This window comes from Octopus sinensis, linkage group LG20, assembly GCF_006345805.1.
Source record: "Octopus sinensis linkage group LG20, ASM634580v1, whole genome shotgun sequence".
Taxonomy (NCBI): domain Eukaryota; kingdom Metazoa; phylum Mollusca; class Cephalopoda; order Octopoda; family Octopodidae; genus Octopus; species Octopus sinensis.
The window spans coordinates 15729369-15745950 of record NC_043016.1 but is presented as its reverse complement, the minus strand read 5'-3'; the positions used below and the strand labels follow the sequence as shown (position 1 = coordinate 15745950).

Genomic DNA, 16582 nt, shown 5'->3' with positions numbered 1-16582 from the left:
TTCTCCCACTTTCAGCCATTGTCTGTGTGATGAATGAAGTGGTGTTGGAGCCATTTACCATCTTCTTCTAGGACATGTGGCATTAATTGGTGGTTGCCCTTTTTATATACTATCTACTTGATAAAATCCTATATTGATTTTATTTTTCATTACAATTGAGATATATATATATATATATATATATATATATATATATATATATTATATATATATATATATATATATTATATATATATATATACAAATTGAGATAGGGGTTGTAAATGCAACCCTCCATGGGATAACATATATCCAATATACTGCTAGTGAAGTACCCAACAAAGTTAATACATAAATGTTAATGATTGCGATGCAATCAATTCATTTACTGTATTATATGGGCAAAGGTAAAATAATTTACCACAAATTACTATATTTATATATGTCGCCTGGACTTGTGTCTAGGAGGGTAACTTTCTAGGTGCAATCCCATGGTCTGTGTCGTGACCGAAGGGGGTCTCCGAATATTTATATAAAGATGAGAATGTGTGTCTGTCTGTGTGAATCCCTAAACCTTGAGAACTACACAACCAAATTCATTCAAATTTTACACATGCCTTACTTAGGGTCCACGTAGTGTCATGGGCAAAAAACTTTTAACTTCTTCCCTAGTGTGAGCCCACAGCAATATCATATCTTCTCTACTATTTCAGTATTATGTGTCAAAAGTGAAACCAAATCATCTCTCTATTGTAATGTCAGATGCTTTCACTTTAATACTGAAACTATTAAAGTGAACCTATGGTCTTACCACTAACAAAGGAATGGTAAGACCATAGCGGATCTTCTTCTAGCATAATGTATGCCCACTTACAGGTCATCCCTCTTATATGTATGTAATATAATTATTTCTGAAACTTCAGAATTTTCAATATGCAACACCACTGGTTTTAAATTGATATTAATCAAATTAATATTCAATTTTAAATTTAAATTTACATGTATATATATATATAATATATATATATAGATAGATAGATAGATAGATGTATATATAAATTGAATTAGAGATAAAACCACTATTAGCCAACTCAAACACTGATAGACATAAACTAAAACATAAAAAACAAAAAAATAAATGTAATTAATATTATATACAAAATATAAAATTTAAATTATTAAAATTTATATTTATAAATTTTTATATTTTTATTGCCTAATAGTGGTTTCATCTCTAATCAGCTGAGCGTGGCTGTTCGCCAGCCTCATCTGGCACCTGTGTCGGTGGCACATAAAAAGCACCTACTACACTCACGGAGTAGTTGGCGTTAGGAAGGGCATCCAGCTGTAGAAACACTGCCAGATCTGACTGGCCTGGTGCAGCCTTTGGGCTTCCCAGACCCCAGTTGAACCATCCAACCCATGCTAGCATGGAAAACGGACGTTAAACGATGATGATGATGATGATGATGATGATTATACTGTGAAATTTGATTTAATCCTAAATCTAATTTTCCCCTGTAAGTTTGGATATACTCCCTAATATTATTATTATAGATGTATATATATACATGTGTGTATATATATATATATCGTCGTCGTTTAACGTCCGTTCTCCAATATATATATATACATGTATATTGTCTGTAAAAATCTGATTTCGTTTTGATAACTAAAACCAATATTTTTGTAAAATTGCAATGAATAGAATCAATTGCTTGGATTTCTTTTTTCTTATATTAAGAGTTACCTGCAAAGGTAGGTAATTAGTTCTATTTATTTTTGAAGGAAGTAGGATGTTTCTAGTTTAATAGAACATATGTGGGTTTGAACTTCCTTCCTTCTTGGTTACAGTTTCGAATTTCACTTAGGTTGGATTTCCTTTATATTCTTCTGTGGGTACCAAGAAAATCAGACCCAGTTACTTGTGGCTAACTGGCTTCCGTGCCGGTGACATTTAAAAGGCAACATTCGAGTGGGATCGTTACCAGCATCGCCTTACTGGCACCTGTGCTGTTGGCATATGTAAAAAGATTTGAGCGAGGTCGTTGTCAGTACCGCCAGACTGGCTCTCGTGCCGGTGGCATGTAAAAGCACCCACTACACTCTCGGAGTGGTTGGCGTTAGGAAGGGCATCCAGCTGTAGAAACTCCGCCAATTTAGATATTAGAGCCTGGTGCAGCCATCTGGTTCACCAGCCCTCAGTCAAAATCGTCCAACCCATGCTAGCATGGAAAGCAGACATTAAACGATGACGATGATGATATATATACACACACACACACACACATATACATACATACATACATGTATATGTGTGTGTAATGTTTTAGTGCATGTGAGTTTGTCTCTTTCTATCACACACACACCAAAGAAGTCTCTTTTCAGTTCCTGTTTGACAATTCCAGTCACAAAGCAGTGGTTAGCCAAAGGCTAAATGGTAGAAGATATCTGTACCTAATACAGAAAACAAAGATAATTAAGGAATTCTATAAGTATGATATATAAGAAGATATTCTTTTATATTACTCTGAAATACTTTTGGTACTTAACCATTAGAGGAAACAAATGAAGCAACAGAATGCATGCTGTAGAATTTGTTCTTGATTAGTGATGACCTGAAGATATACAAGTGAAACTGCAAGCCAAGAAGTGAACCGCTACATGTCCTTTTGAATAGCTAGAAATAACAGCAAAATCTTCCTTAAAGCACACACTACCACCTTAGATAAGAATACACTGAAAATGGGACCATGTGTGTACCATCATCATCGTTTAACGTCCGCTTTCCATGCTAGCATGGGTTGGACGATTTTGACTGAGGGCTGGCGAACTAGGCTCCAAACTTGATTTGGCAGAGTTTCTACAACTGGATGCCCTTTCTAACGCCAACCACTCTGAGAGTGTAGTGGGTGCTTTTTACGTGCCACCGGCATGGGGGCCAGTCAGGCTGTACTGGCAACAACCTTGCTCGAATCCTTTTACACATGCCACCCGCACAGGTGCCAGTAAGGCGACGTTGGTAATGATCATGCTCAAATGGTGCCCTTTTACATGCCACTGGCAACTGAAGCCAGTTGGCTGCTCTGGCAATGATCACGCTTGGATGTTGCTCTTGGCACCCTAGTAGCACGGGCACAAGTGCCAGTAAGGCAACGCTGGTAACGATCACGCTCGAATGGCGCCCTTTAAGTGCCACTGGCACGGAAGCCGGTTAGCCACTCTATCAATGATCACGTTCATATGCTGCTCTTTGCACCCCGCTAGCATGGACACCAGTCATCGAATTTGATTTTGATTGATTTTACTTGCCTCAACAGGTCTTCGCAAGCAGAGTTTTAGTGTCCAAAGGAAAAGGTACGCATAAGTGGGTTGGTTATGCCCCTAAGATTATTGTTTCATTTGGCTTGCCAGGTCTTCTCACGCATGGCATATTTCCTAAGGTCTTGGTCTACCTCTTCCACAGGTTCCCTCAACTGCTAGGGTGTGGCACTTTTTCACGCAGCTGTCCTCATTCATTCTTGCCACAAGACCATACCAGCGCAGTCGTCTCTCTTGCACACCACATCTGATGCTTCTTAGGCCCAACATTTTTCTCAAGGTACCTACACTCTGTTGAGTATGCACACTAACATTACACATCCATCGGAGCATACTGGCTTCATTCCCTGCAAGCTTATACATGTCCTCAGCAGTCACAGCCCATGTTTCACTTCCATGTAGCATGGCTGTTCATACATGTGTCATACAGTCTACCTTTTACTGTGAGCGAGAGGCCTTTGTTGCCAGCAGAGGTAGGAGCTCTCTGAACTTTACCTAGGCTATTCTTATTCTAGCAGCTACATTTTCTGCGCATCCCCCTCCGCTACTGACTTGATCACCTAGGTAACGGAAGCTATCAACTACTTTTAGTTTTTCTCCCTGGAATGTGACGGAAGCTGCTTTCTGCACATTTTCAGTGTTTATTGCTCCAGAGCATCTGCCACATACAAAATCTATCTTCCCCGTTAGCCTCCCTTTGATATTGCTGCACCTCTTATGTGTCCATAGCTTACACTGGGTACATCTTATAGAGTTTCTACCTACACCTCTACTATAGATTGAACCGGGCCATCTGCCAGAAGGGATTTGTGGTTTGTCTGACTTCCTACTTATTAGGACTTTGCTTTTGGCTAGGTTGACCCTCAGGCCCTTTGATTCTAATCCTTGCTTCTACACCTGAAACTTCTCTAGTTCTGATAGTGACTCAGCAATTAGAGCAGGGTCATCAGCATAGAGGAGCTCCCAGGGGCATCCTGTCTTGAGTTCCTCTGTTATTGCCTGGAGGATTATGATAAATAGGAGGGGCTGAGGACTGAGCCTTGGTGGACTCCTACCTCTACTCTGAATTCTTCACTGAACTCGTTGCCAAACCTCACCTTATTAACAGAGTCCCTGTACATGGCTTGCACAGCTCTCACTAACCATTCATCTATCCCTAGTTTCCTCATTGACCACCAGATAAGGGATCTAGGGACCCTCAACGAAAGCAATTAGGCTTATCTTTGGCTAGGTATTTCTCCTGCAGCTGTCTTACCAGGAATATAGCATCAGTGGTGCTTTTCCCTGGCACGAAACCAAACTGCATCTCATCCAAGCTGACTCCTCTCTAATTAGTTGGGCTATGACCCTCTCTGTAACCTTCATTACCTGATCCAACAGCTTGATACCTCTGTAATTATTTGTATCTAGGGCATCACCTTTACCTTTGTAGCAGTTGACTATTATGCTGCTACACCAGTCATTGGGTATGATTCCTTCGTGTATCACCTGATTACCTATACAGGTGACTAGGCTATAGCTGACACTGCCAGATATTTTGAGCTCTGCAGTAATTCCTGATGGGCCTGGGGCCTTCCCTGTTTTCATGCTTCTAATTGCCTTATCTACCAAGGAACTGTCAACTCAGATAGCTGGTCCCTCTGTTGGGTCGACATTTGGCAGACTCATTCTCCCATTCATTTTCTTTATTCCGCAACCTTTCATAGTGGTATCTCGAAACCTCTCACTTTGCATCCTCATTCAGCGCAAGTGAACCATCATCCATGCGAATACATTTCTCTCCTATCACGTCACGATTCTCTCTCACACACTGACTTGCAACACGAAATACCTGAAGTCTTTTGTCCTCACGGTGTAGAACATTGGCAAATTTTTTCTTATCTGCTTCTCCTCTGGCTAAATAAACCTACCTCCTAGCTTCCCTTCTGGCAGTCTGATACACTTCCTTGCTACCGCCGTTCTTCCAGTCCTTCCAAGCCTGTTTCTTTTGTCTAATAGCCTTGTCAATAACATTCATGTAGTTGATCTGACTAGTGTATCTGCCAGAGTGGTAGGTGACTAGGTGGCTGGCAGGTTTTCTGAAGTTAGTATTGCAAACCATAAGATCATTTGTGTCACAGAACTCCAGCAGCCTGGTTCCCTCGTCATTGCGAGAGCCCAAACCGTAGCCTCCGTGTATGCCATGGAAGCCCCCAACATGTTGTCCAACATGTCCATTGAAGTTGCCAGCCACAAAGAGGTCTCTGTCATTCGTCAACACAGTAGTCTGCAAGAGGGTGTCATAGAATCAGTCTTTCTGTCCATCGGGTAACCCTGGCTGAGGGGCATAGGCCAAGATAATGGTTGCTAACCCATGATGGAGCACTAATTTAATCTTAAGTATTCTGTCGCATACTCTGACTACCTCAATTACTTTATCTACCCATTTCTCTGCGAGAAGTATACCCACACCCCCAACTCCGTCAGTGTTCCCTGCCCAGAAAATCTTGTTCCTGTGTTCTTTGCCTGTGAGGAACCTAGCAGAACCTCCTCTCCACCTTACTTCTTGGATGCAGAACATATCGACACATCTCCATTCAAGCATCTCAACAATCTCACTAGACCTACCTTTCAGTGTGCCAACCCTGAGGGCGTGGGAGGTATGGGCCCTAGAGACCCTGGGACGGGGGACAGTGGCGTCATGTACCTGAAAAGAGAGCTCACACTTGGCAGAATTCATAAGCAAACAATGATCTTAAGTTCAACCTGCTTACACTACACTATCATGTTTTGCGCCGTATGGTCATTACCTTATATAGTAGGGGTGGTATTGGCTTAAGGTCTTTAGGTGTTCCTAGGAGACAAGCAAAGGAGGACGAGATGGGGACTTCAGGTACAGGTGAAGGGGGTGGAGGGCGGGAGTACCACTGTGAACTGGCAACCATGGGCTAGGAATTAAGAGACAGAAAAGGCCGATAGATAGATAGATAGACATATAGTGTAGGAATTAAATAGACAGAGTGAAGGCCGATAGATGAGCCAGTGGGTGTGGGGGTCAGTACACGTGGAAGGAATGGTTCCGGGATTTGGAGAAAGACAAGATTAGAGATGAAAGACTGTGATTGTGTGATAAATTTTCATGAGTGAAAGAATAAGTTGCAAATTAAGGAAATGCGTTAGCTTTGAGAAAAAGTACAGGATGATCATGCTTAAAATGTCTTTGACCATAGGTCTGTTCAATTAATGGTTCTAAACAAGCAGAAATAACAAACGAAATTTAGGTCTTACTTCATTTGATGCAGTTACAACTATGAATGTTCTACCCTTCAGACATTTCTATGTGTTGAATTGGCAATTAGTACATGAGGAAAATTATTTAATACACTTTAGAGTATATTAGTTACACAATTGTATATTTAAAAAATAATAATCACAGCCTTGCATCAAAATAATTTTCAAGTCATATTACTGAGAGAAAACAACATTCTTTCGCTTCGGTGTTGTTCTTTTTTTATTCCAGATAACACCTGACAGAACAGATTGTATGATCCAGCTGCCTTACAGCATCATCCTTATTATCACTTAAAGTGTATGCTGGCATTAGATTGGACAGTTTGACAGGAGCTAGAGCAGTTTTCAAACTCATCTTAATTGGCTGGAGCACTCCATCAGTTACAATGACGAGCGTTCCAGTTGATTCAAACAATGGAACGGTCTACTTGTAAAATTAACAGGCAAACGGCCAAGAACTCCACAGACGTGTACTCTTAATATAGTTCCCATGGAGATCCAACACGACACACAGAATGTGATATGGCTGGCCCTTTCAATTACAAGTGCTACACATTTTTGCTAGCTGAGTGGACTAGATAAAACTGACAAACTCCACAATAGGAAGTACGTAGAAGCGTTTCATAAATTTTTGTTGATCAAATAATTGTATTGTTGAATTATTCTTTTAGACCAGTATTTCTCAATGGGGATTTCAAGGGAGAGTTTCAGGGAGTCGCTGGCGATGTATCGTGATGATCAAAAATCCGGCCTGCTAAAATTAAAGTGATTCAAACTGCAGACTCAACGCAAAATGGTCACATTTAATTCAAAGCGTTAAAAATGTTATGAAAACAATTGGTATGTGTTCAGAAAGTCCAAACGATTAATACGAAAAAAACCATCCAGGCTACATCCCAAAAATTCATTTCTTTGCCGAATTTCTACAATGTTTACAGCGATTCGTTTTTATATCTTGATTTTTTATTTTTCATGCAATATACGCATGCTTGCACGCGTGGTGAACACAGTTCACGTCAAACAGCTGACTGAGTAAAGTTCACTATTCAATGCATGGGATAAGGCCTAAACAAACACATTATCGATTTTTGCACTTGCGAGATGAATTTCGGAACAGAAATAGCGCAGTTCAATTTTCATTCGCCTAAATTTTAAGTGACCCATTTTTGGTGGTTCTACGATTTGTTGGCTAGGAGGTGATGTGCTGGGAAGTTAAACACACAGACACACAAGTTGAGTATTATATATATAGATAACATGTTTTGTATAATAAAAACTGTCATACTTTACATTACTAACCATAAATATACATACATTTAGAACATTAGATGTACATAAAACTATATACTCTACCATATACGTTTACAATATGAAAAAGACAAAAATAAATATCAATTTGATCTTTTATTCATTATTCCCATCTCATAAATCTCCTTACATATTCCTAAAGAAATCCAGCAAAATCACCTTTAGTAATCAATGCTGTAAACATATTATTAATCAACACTGGGTTGACTTTGATTACCAAAGGTGATTGTGTTGGATCTTTTAGGAATACATTAAAAGATTAAGAAATGGGAGCATGTAGTTTTATGTACATCTAATTTACTAAATGCATGTAATCCATTACAAAACATTTTAATGTTTCAATTCTTTTAAAATTTTATGACAAGTAATCACTGATGTCAATGTCTATTCATGAAAAAAAAAAGATCACTCTATCCAAAGTTGACAAAATTGAGATATATGACAATGTAATTCAAACTGTGGATAACATAATTGAGGCTGATGTTGACCAGATTGAGTTTGATAATGTTGACCTTGAGGAGGGAAAAACATCTACACACACACACATATATAATTCTTAAACAAGAATGTTGTTGACAGTGACTTCAAAGTTCCAGCCAGCTAAGCCTTCACTGGATGATGGCTTAGCTGTCAAAAATGTTGTTCATTATTTACATTTGACAGATATTTGTCCTCATCTTGTTTGTTGTTAACACAACATTTTGGCTGATATACCCTCCAGCCTTCATCAGGTATCTTGGGGAAATTTCGAACCTGGGTTCTCATTCCTAAGGCGCTTTTCAATGTTATTATTATTCTTATTATTCAGGTCACTGCCTGGGATTGAACTCGGAATCTTGGGGTTAGTAGCCTGCACTCTTAACCATTACGCCATATGCCCATGGCATAATGACCTCCTGTATATATATATATATATATAATAATGATATATATATTATTATTATTGTAATAATGATAATAAAAATAATAATAATAATAACAATAATAAGAGCACAAACCTCCCCTAAAGCAACACCAACATGCTCTCAACGATGAGCCAGAGATGATTTTTAAAATGAGAATATCTGAAATAAACTCGACTGCTCTCACAAACGAGAATACTAAAAATGAACCCAACCGCTCTAAAAAAAAAAATTTTTTAAACCCAGAAAAATAATCCAGAATCCTTGTCTGATACCAATTGTAGTCATGGAATATGAAGGTGAGTGTGAGGGCCGTGTTTAAAATGCTGTGTGTGTGTGTCGTCTGCAGTGGGAACAGGGACAGTTTTCTCTATGAAGGCTTTTCGTAGTCTATCCACTGATATAGTGTCTTTACGACCATTAAGGTCTATATTGAAAAATTTATTCATACAGGAAAGAAAACGGAAAGAACCTGCATACGGTGTTGTTAATGGAGGTTTAACAACATTCGTTGTGCACAAAAACCTGAGTCCAAGAAGTAAAGCTTCCTTCAAGGCAGAACTAGAAATGCAATTGTCAAGTAGGTAAGAGGTTTTAAACAGAAATGATGTATTCAAAATCGGTAAAACTAAAAATTGTCGAGGATAAATTAAGTATATATTATTGTTACTGAATATGTTAGTGTTATTTAATTTCCAAACGGTTTTGCTGCCGTTTGTTTATGTAGTTTGATTTCTTTATCCATCAGTTTCTACTAAGATTAGAGGCAGGAGTGCAATTAATAATAGAGAAACAGCAACACTGCCACAACTTATGTGAATGGTTTCAATGGAGATAATCAGAGAAAGACTTGAAAGTGAAAGTAAGATCATAATACTTCATGGAAAGTAAATATAACAAATGATCCAGAATCTTTGTCTGGTACCGGATTGATCCCAAAATCTAAGCAGTTCATACCAGTCATGAGGTTAAACATCCCTGAAAGTTTCATATCTTGTCCACAGACATGCAAACATACAAACACGACTGAAAACAATGCTTCTGCCTTTGCTAAAGCAGAGATAATAATCCTTAGATGGAAATTATAAACATTTAATGCATCGCTACATGCATTTCGACAAATCACATGTACATCCATAGCGCTATCCTGCTGTCTCCCGCACTCTCTCTCCTTCTCCTGCACTTCTTTCGAGTTGGATAACCATGTATTTCCTTTACGGTAGCACACCTGTTTCTGTCTTCATTCCTGGTCTCTCTCTCTCTCTCTCCGGCCAGGTAACCTTGTACTACCTCTACAGCAAGACACCTGTTTCTGTGTCTCTGTCTCACTATAACCTTTCATCAACTGACAAGATCACCTTCTCCAATGTCCCCTCCCCTCTTGAAAGTGTTTCTGTTGCAAGTTCTTGGTGACCCTATCAGTACAGGTGCCACTTAAAAAGCATCCAGTTCACACTGTAAAAAGGTTGGTGTTCGGAAGGGCATCCAGCTGTAAAAACCTTGCCAAAACAGTCACAGGAGCCTGGTCAGCTCCTGTCAAACTGTCCCACCTCCACATTCAATATGCCTGGGTCAGGTGTGTTCCACTAAGTGCTACTGTCTCTTCTCGCTGTGCGAGTTCTCTATGATATGATACTTTTGTTCAATTTGTGAAGTGTGAAAGACCTTGTACATTTAGCATTGTTATTGAGTTGAGTATGTAGGTTAATGACAGCAATGGTGTAGTTGTGCACTGGAGTAATAGCAGTGGTTGGTACTGTATGAGAGCTACAAGTTGTTTTTTAAAATTTATTTTGCCAGATTCATCAAGGCTAAAAAAAGAATTATCTTTCTTTGGGAGGGGTTGTTGTCTGGAGTTGGTATATTTGCACTGTAAAATATAGTTGTAGTTATATGGTCTGCAGCTGTTGGATTTATTACTGTACCCAGTAGATATCTGGGTTACTTCTGGGTTTTGATGACAGTCTGGGCCAACACTGCCACTGCAAGGGATGTTTCCACTGTGGATTTGGTAGTGGTTTGGTGACATGCTTTTACTAGTGCACCAAGTCCCTGGAAGATGAGTGAAGGGACAGTCATACATCAGGCATAATCTTTTGTGTTGAGAATAGCAACAGATTTTAGGAGTCCAGGTTACATGTGCAGATGTTGTTAAGTGAGATTTAGTATTTAGTGGTGGTGTAAGATGTGTGGTTTGGCATTGGCTGGTTTTGCTTGTACGAATTGTGTATACATTCAGATTGAGGTGGACAGTGGTGGTGGTGGTGAGGGGGGGAGCGATTCTTCACTAATTGGAATAGTAGTAGAATAGGACGATGATGGGTTTCTTGTGTCATTCTGAGAATTTGAGTGTCCTGACTGTGGAGTAAGAGCTAGAGAATTGTTCTAGTATATATATATATAATTTTCTTAAGTTGAGGATGCTTTAGTTCAGTAATATATCTTTCTAGGGATTGTGTGTGTGGATCCTTTTATTTATTTAAGTTCCTTGTTCATATTTTCTAGGGATTGTGGCAGGGGGGGTTCCTTTTATTTATTCAAGTTCCTTGTTCATATTTTCTAAGCCTGGGAAAGGTAAGTAGGGGTGCAAAGTGCCCTCCCTACACTCAGGCCCTTATACACATATTACACATACACACACAAGCGAGAAAAGTTGTTCAGGTCTATCTTATTTAAAAATCATTCACTCGACAATAAACTTGTTTATAAAGCATGTTGAGAATGTAATATTTTTAAGACTTTTCCTTCTTCCTTCCTTCCAGTCCGTATTTATGTCTTTTTTTACCAATATCACATGTTGAGTTTTACGCGAAGGTAAAGAATAGGTAGGCCACCCGTTTTCGGCGTTAACAATCCTAAACACCGGGTGTACGTATTCTTTACTTTCGCCAAGTTTTAAAATATTTCAAATGAAAGACAAAAAAGTTTAAAAATACATCGTAATGTGTAGTCTTTGGTAATTGACATTTTCTAAGTTCATCTTGTCTTGTTTTTGTCTGTAAAATGCTGAATATTTTACGAAACTCTTAACCGTTAATAAAACAAATTATCATCGCAAAACAGTCTTTAATTTTTTTTTTAAATATAAATATTACCGAATCATTTATAATTATTTCTGCAATTTAAAAATTAAACTTTTCTCTCCGAAGGAAAACGTGTGATTGTTAATGTCAATAGAGTCGTGGTTGGCATGTTTGGATTTGTTCAAATGTAAACATGCAATGGATCGCCGGTTTAATTTCATAAACATTGTCAGTTTCAGCAACAAACTTAGAATTAATAATAAATCGATTATCATTGGAAACTTGGCAGAATGAATCGATAATAAAGGCTATAATACGATTACAGCATGAAGTTGAGAAGGAAGTGTATTTAAATTAAAGAGAATTTTAATAACCGTTTTAATATAAAATATATATTTAGAGAAGAGAGAAGAGAGAAATAAACCGTTAAGGATTGAGATGAAGCATAAATGAAAGCATTTGAAAGTCTGGTAGAGAAAGAAGATGGAAGAAGTGAGGGAGAGAGAGGCGTAATTATAGATGAGGAGGTGAAGTAATTAGTGGTAGGAGTACGGGACGATCGATACCTGATGCGTTTCCATTTTCATCCATTGGATAACTTGCAACGGGACACATTCGCCGTCGAGAAGAGCATCGAGCACAGCGGCCATTTCTCATTCCTGAAATAAAAGCGCCACAACTGACACTGATAGAGGAAGAAGAAGAAGAAGAAGGAGAAGAAGAACAAGAAGAGAGAGAGAGAGAGAGAGAAGAAGAAGAGAGGGAGGAGGGAGGGAGCAATAATAAATAAATAAAAAGAAGAAGAGAGGGAGGAATAATAAATAAATGAAAAAAAAGAAGAGAGAAAAAGAAGAGAGGGAGGGAGCAATAATAAATAAATAAAAAGAAGAAAGGGAGGAATAATAAATAAATAAAAAGAAGAAGAGATAAAAAGAAGAAGAGAGGGAGGGAGGTAGCAATAATAAATAAATGAAAAGAAGAAAAAGAAGAGAGAAGACAGAAGAAAAAGTAGAAGAAGAGAGTGAGGGAGGAATAATAAATAAATGAAAAAAAGGAAGAGGGAGAGCAAGAACATTCCGAAAGATTTGGTTATGTTTATGTATAAATAAAAGGGAGATTTATTCACATAAATAAAATAATTGTCCATAGATAATAGAGCTGGCTCAAAGTTGATCAACAATGACACAGTTGGTAAATACTTAGAAACGAAACATTGCAAAAGAATGTATGATCACTTATAAGATAAGACGACACATGAAAGATTCACCGGTTGATATAAATCATATGTTTTTAGGCCGCTGTGTGTTGGTTGTGGCATTTGTTGTTGGTGCGCAATCACGGTCGGTCCGGGAATAGAGTTAGCGAGGGCAGCCTTGATTCATTACTGCATTATCGTTACCATTGGTATATGTAGGACCATATCATCCAATCAGTCCTTCGGCTATTGGTTGAGATATGATAATGTTTTGATTGTTATTTCTAGTTGGTTTAGCGACCTCCTAGTCACTTCCTCAACGATTAAGTGCCATGTAACGTACCTCTACCTAGTGGAAGACCATCATTTGTAATCCGACATAGTTTATAGTATGAGGGTGCCAATTAAAAAGGGTTGGCTGAGTTTTTTTGTTTTTTTTTATTATATATATATTTAAATCTAGAGACCTTTTGAAAATGATAGGGTTTGGCTTTAGGGGAATTTGAATGCTTTTTTAGTAGGTCGAGTTGCCGAATATAGGCTCCCCAAGTTTTCGGGGGCTCACAACGAAAGCAGACAATATGAATTGGACCTGATTACATATTGTTTCTCTACTTTTACTAGTGGTATGCTTTCCAGTGCAGGTTATTGTACAACTGAGATACTTCACCTTCAGGCTTTATCAACATAAACTTCGAGGAACAATATGGCATGCGACAAAACCTCAGTAGAGCTTGTAAACAAGAGAAAATGCTAAAGGCGAATTGGGGTTTTCCTTTATGATAGAGTAAATAATAGTTTGAATCAGTTCATTTGTTGGATAATTATGAATCCCTTTATATCAGTAACTGCTTTGATCTATGTAGTTTAATAGTTTATGTTCGCTTTGGCATTCGTTTTTTGCTTGTATATTTGAATTGATTAGGGAGAGTGGTATTTTAGAATGCTTTAGTTGTACCTAATGTTCGATTAAAATTATGTAGATTTCGGGTAACTTGTTGCAGCAACAAGTTGCACCATTCGTATGTGCGGCGAACGTTTGTCTGAAAATCACAAAGGGCAGACGTGAAAGACATCTCCTGCGGCTTCCTATCTCGAAGAAAGAATCTCTATCTCCAGACTTTGCATGTAATAAAAAATCAAGTGGAATCAAATAGAAGGTGACGCCAATGGTTCACTTGACAGGGCGTTTCGGCGAAATCTTGCCTTCTCAGTGACAGACATTGCTCCAGTCATCTGGGCCAAGATGGAACCTAGTTCCGATGCATAGAAAACAACGAACAGTATATTTGCAGGCGCGTACTGGGGTTTGGCGAGCTGAAAAATAGTAATAATAAAGCTTGTGTCCTTATATTGGAGACAGGGAAACTTTTAGATAATTTCTAGAGGAGTTGGTGAGATATTAACATTTTTAGCCGTAATAAAAAAAATATTGGCTTTAAACGTTTTGGTATTTTTAAGATTTTATGTTGCATGAAGAGACAATCAAGGACCAAATCCTTAACCGAAAGTCTGGCCCAATTTCTTCATTCAAGCACAAAATCTTAAAAACACTAAAGCATTTCAAACCAAAAATGTCTTTCTAACGACTAAACTTAACATTTAACCAACTCACTTCCCTCCATCTACACATAAACTATCCGCATAATATACGTAACCCCACCATCACCACCACCACCACACACTTTTTACAGCTTTACATTCAACAAATACTCTAAAAATTATTTCTATATATGTATGAGGGAGTAATGCTTCAATTTTACTTTGTGAACTTCTGACGAAAGATCACTTCGTATAGATAAGTCTCAATTTGTGTATCTGGTTACCTTGACAGGATGTCAACGACCACTACTAGTCTTTATACTACATGTAATATTAGAGACATTGCGAACCTATACAAACCCGGCATAAACCATCTTTTCTTTCTTTCCTTTTGTTTTTCTTTGTATTATCGCTGACCAAATGCGATATTCTTTTCTACTCTAGGCACAGAGCCTGAAATTTTTTGGGGAGGGAGCCAGTTGATTAGGTCGACCCAGTACGCAACTGGTACTTTACTTATCGACCCCGACTTTGAGACTTTGTCTGAGAAAATGCGTATGTTTTACATTATATTGTAGTATTATAAATTCATTTAAATTCATGTTAATATTTATACTCATGTAGTATTGAAGCGAACGTAATTAAAGAATTAAGTGTAATACAACTTCCAAAGCAAAGTATTTGACCATCGCAAATAAACCAACCAGTGTTCATCATTTCACAATGACTATTAATTTGTTTCTTGTTCTAAGTTGCACTGAAATTATGTTCAGCTTCATCTTTTATGGAAACTGTTAAATTTATTAAAAGGTTTGTCTGACCCAGGCCTGACTTAAGGGGAGCACTTATGAAATCAGGTGTCGGTCTGTTGGGTATTCCATATATGTGTCAACGATCGCGCATAGTTTTTTTTTTCTCATCTTCATCAAGACGATAGTCTAATGAATTGATCATGTCTTCTAGGGGGTTCCATTTCTATTACCCATGCAGTCACAGCAGCCGGGATGTTGTCATAGGCCCACTAGGTGGAAAACAGGTACTAGAAAGTTTTCCAAGAGTTCCATCTCTGGCACAGCTGACGTTGGGTGCTAGGGGAACGAAAAGTAGGCATCCAATATGTCATATTTTGACGATTCTTTCTCGATTTTTAACCCTTTTCATCTACGTTCTCTTCAACTCAGTTTCTTTTTCTTAGTATTTGTTTCTGTGGTAATTTTTTTTCTTATCCAGAAAATAATTATATTATAAACATTTGCAGCGTGGAAGGTGTTTGTAAGCCATTTTAGAAACACACAAAAACCGTTAGATTAACTTCAACATATAAATTTAATTTGTCAAAATATTTTCGTCGCTTTGAGACCACGACCTGTTCACTGACAAAATTCCGTGCTGCATCTGAGAAAGTAACAGTTAGTTTATGATATATATGTATGTACATACATACATAAATATGCAAAGAAGAGAGAGAGAGAGAGAGAGAGAGAGAGAGAGAGAGAGAAAGACAGACAGACAGGCGGACAGAGAGAGAGAGAGAGAGAGAAACAGACAGCCAGAGAGGGAGAGAGAGAGAGAGCTAAGTAAAGTGTGCTTAGAGTATCTATTTGAATTTGAGAATGATGGAGTATGCGGGACAATGACGTCCCATCAACAATGATGATTTAATCTTCAAGCTGCTACCCAGGTATGACCGAGTTGCGTCCCACAACGCTGCATCGGGAATCTCTGTTCCCCATTAGCTTTGGTAGATCTGTCAATAACGCCAGTGCAGTTAAGTGAGCTTCAGCTATTATTAGGATGTGGAAGTCTCGAAAATATAACGTGTTTTGAGTCTTACGGAGGAACCTGATATATGTACCATCAATGCGATCTTGAAGTTTATCCTTCGTGCGTCAGGTTACGATTCCTCAGAGAAGAATGCTCTCTACGCGTATTGAATAATTTCACAGTGAGAGCAAGATCTGTTGACTTATCTCTCAGTCACTAATGCTGAATTTAATTCTTTTGAAACGACAGTATATAGTTTGACAAAAAGTGTGCTCTCT

The 16582-nt window shown here is 38.2% G+C and overlaps 1 protein-coding gene across 3 annotated transcripts in view; it reads right to left on the bottom strand.

Annotated features, from left to right (window-relative positions):
- The window catches only part of LOC115222546 (codanin-1), a 70720-nt gene that overhangs the window by 48410 nt on the left and 5728 nt on the right, over positions 1-16582 (bottom strand). For 2 of the 3 annotated variants that reach the window (XM_029792808.2, XM_036511634.1), the window contains exon 2: positions 12370-12491. In XM_029792808.2, coding sequence (XP_029648668.1) covers positions 12370-12453 — 84 coding nt within the window. In that variant the 5' untranslated portion in view covers positions 12454-12491. The remainder of the gene's footprint in view (positions 1-12369; positions 12492-16582) is intronic. The other variant, XM_029792807.2, reaches the window with a different exon arrangement.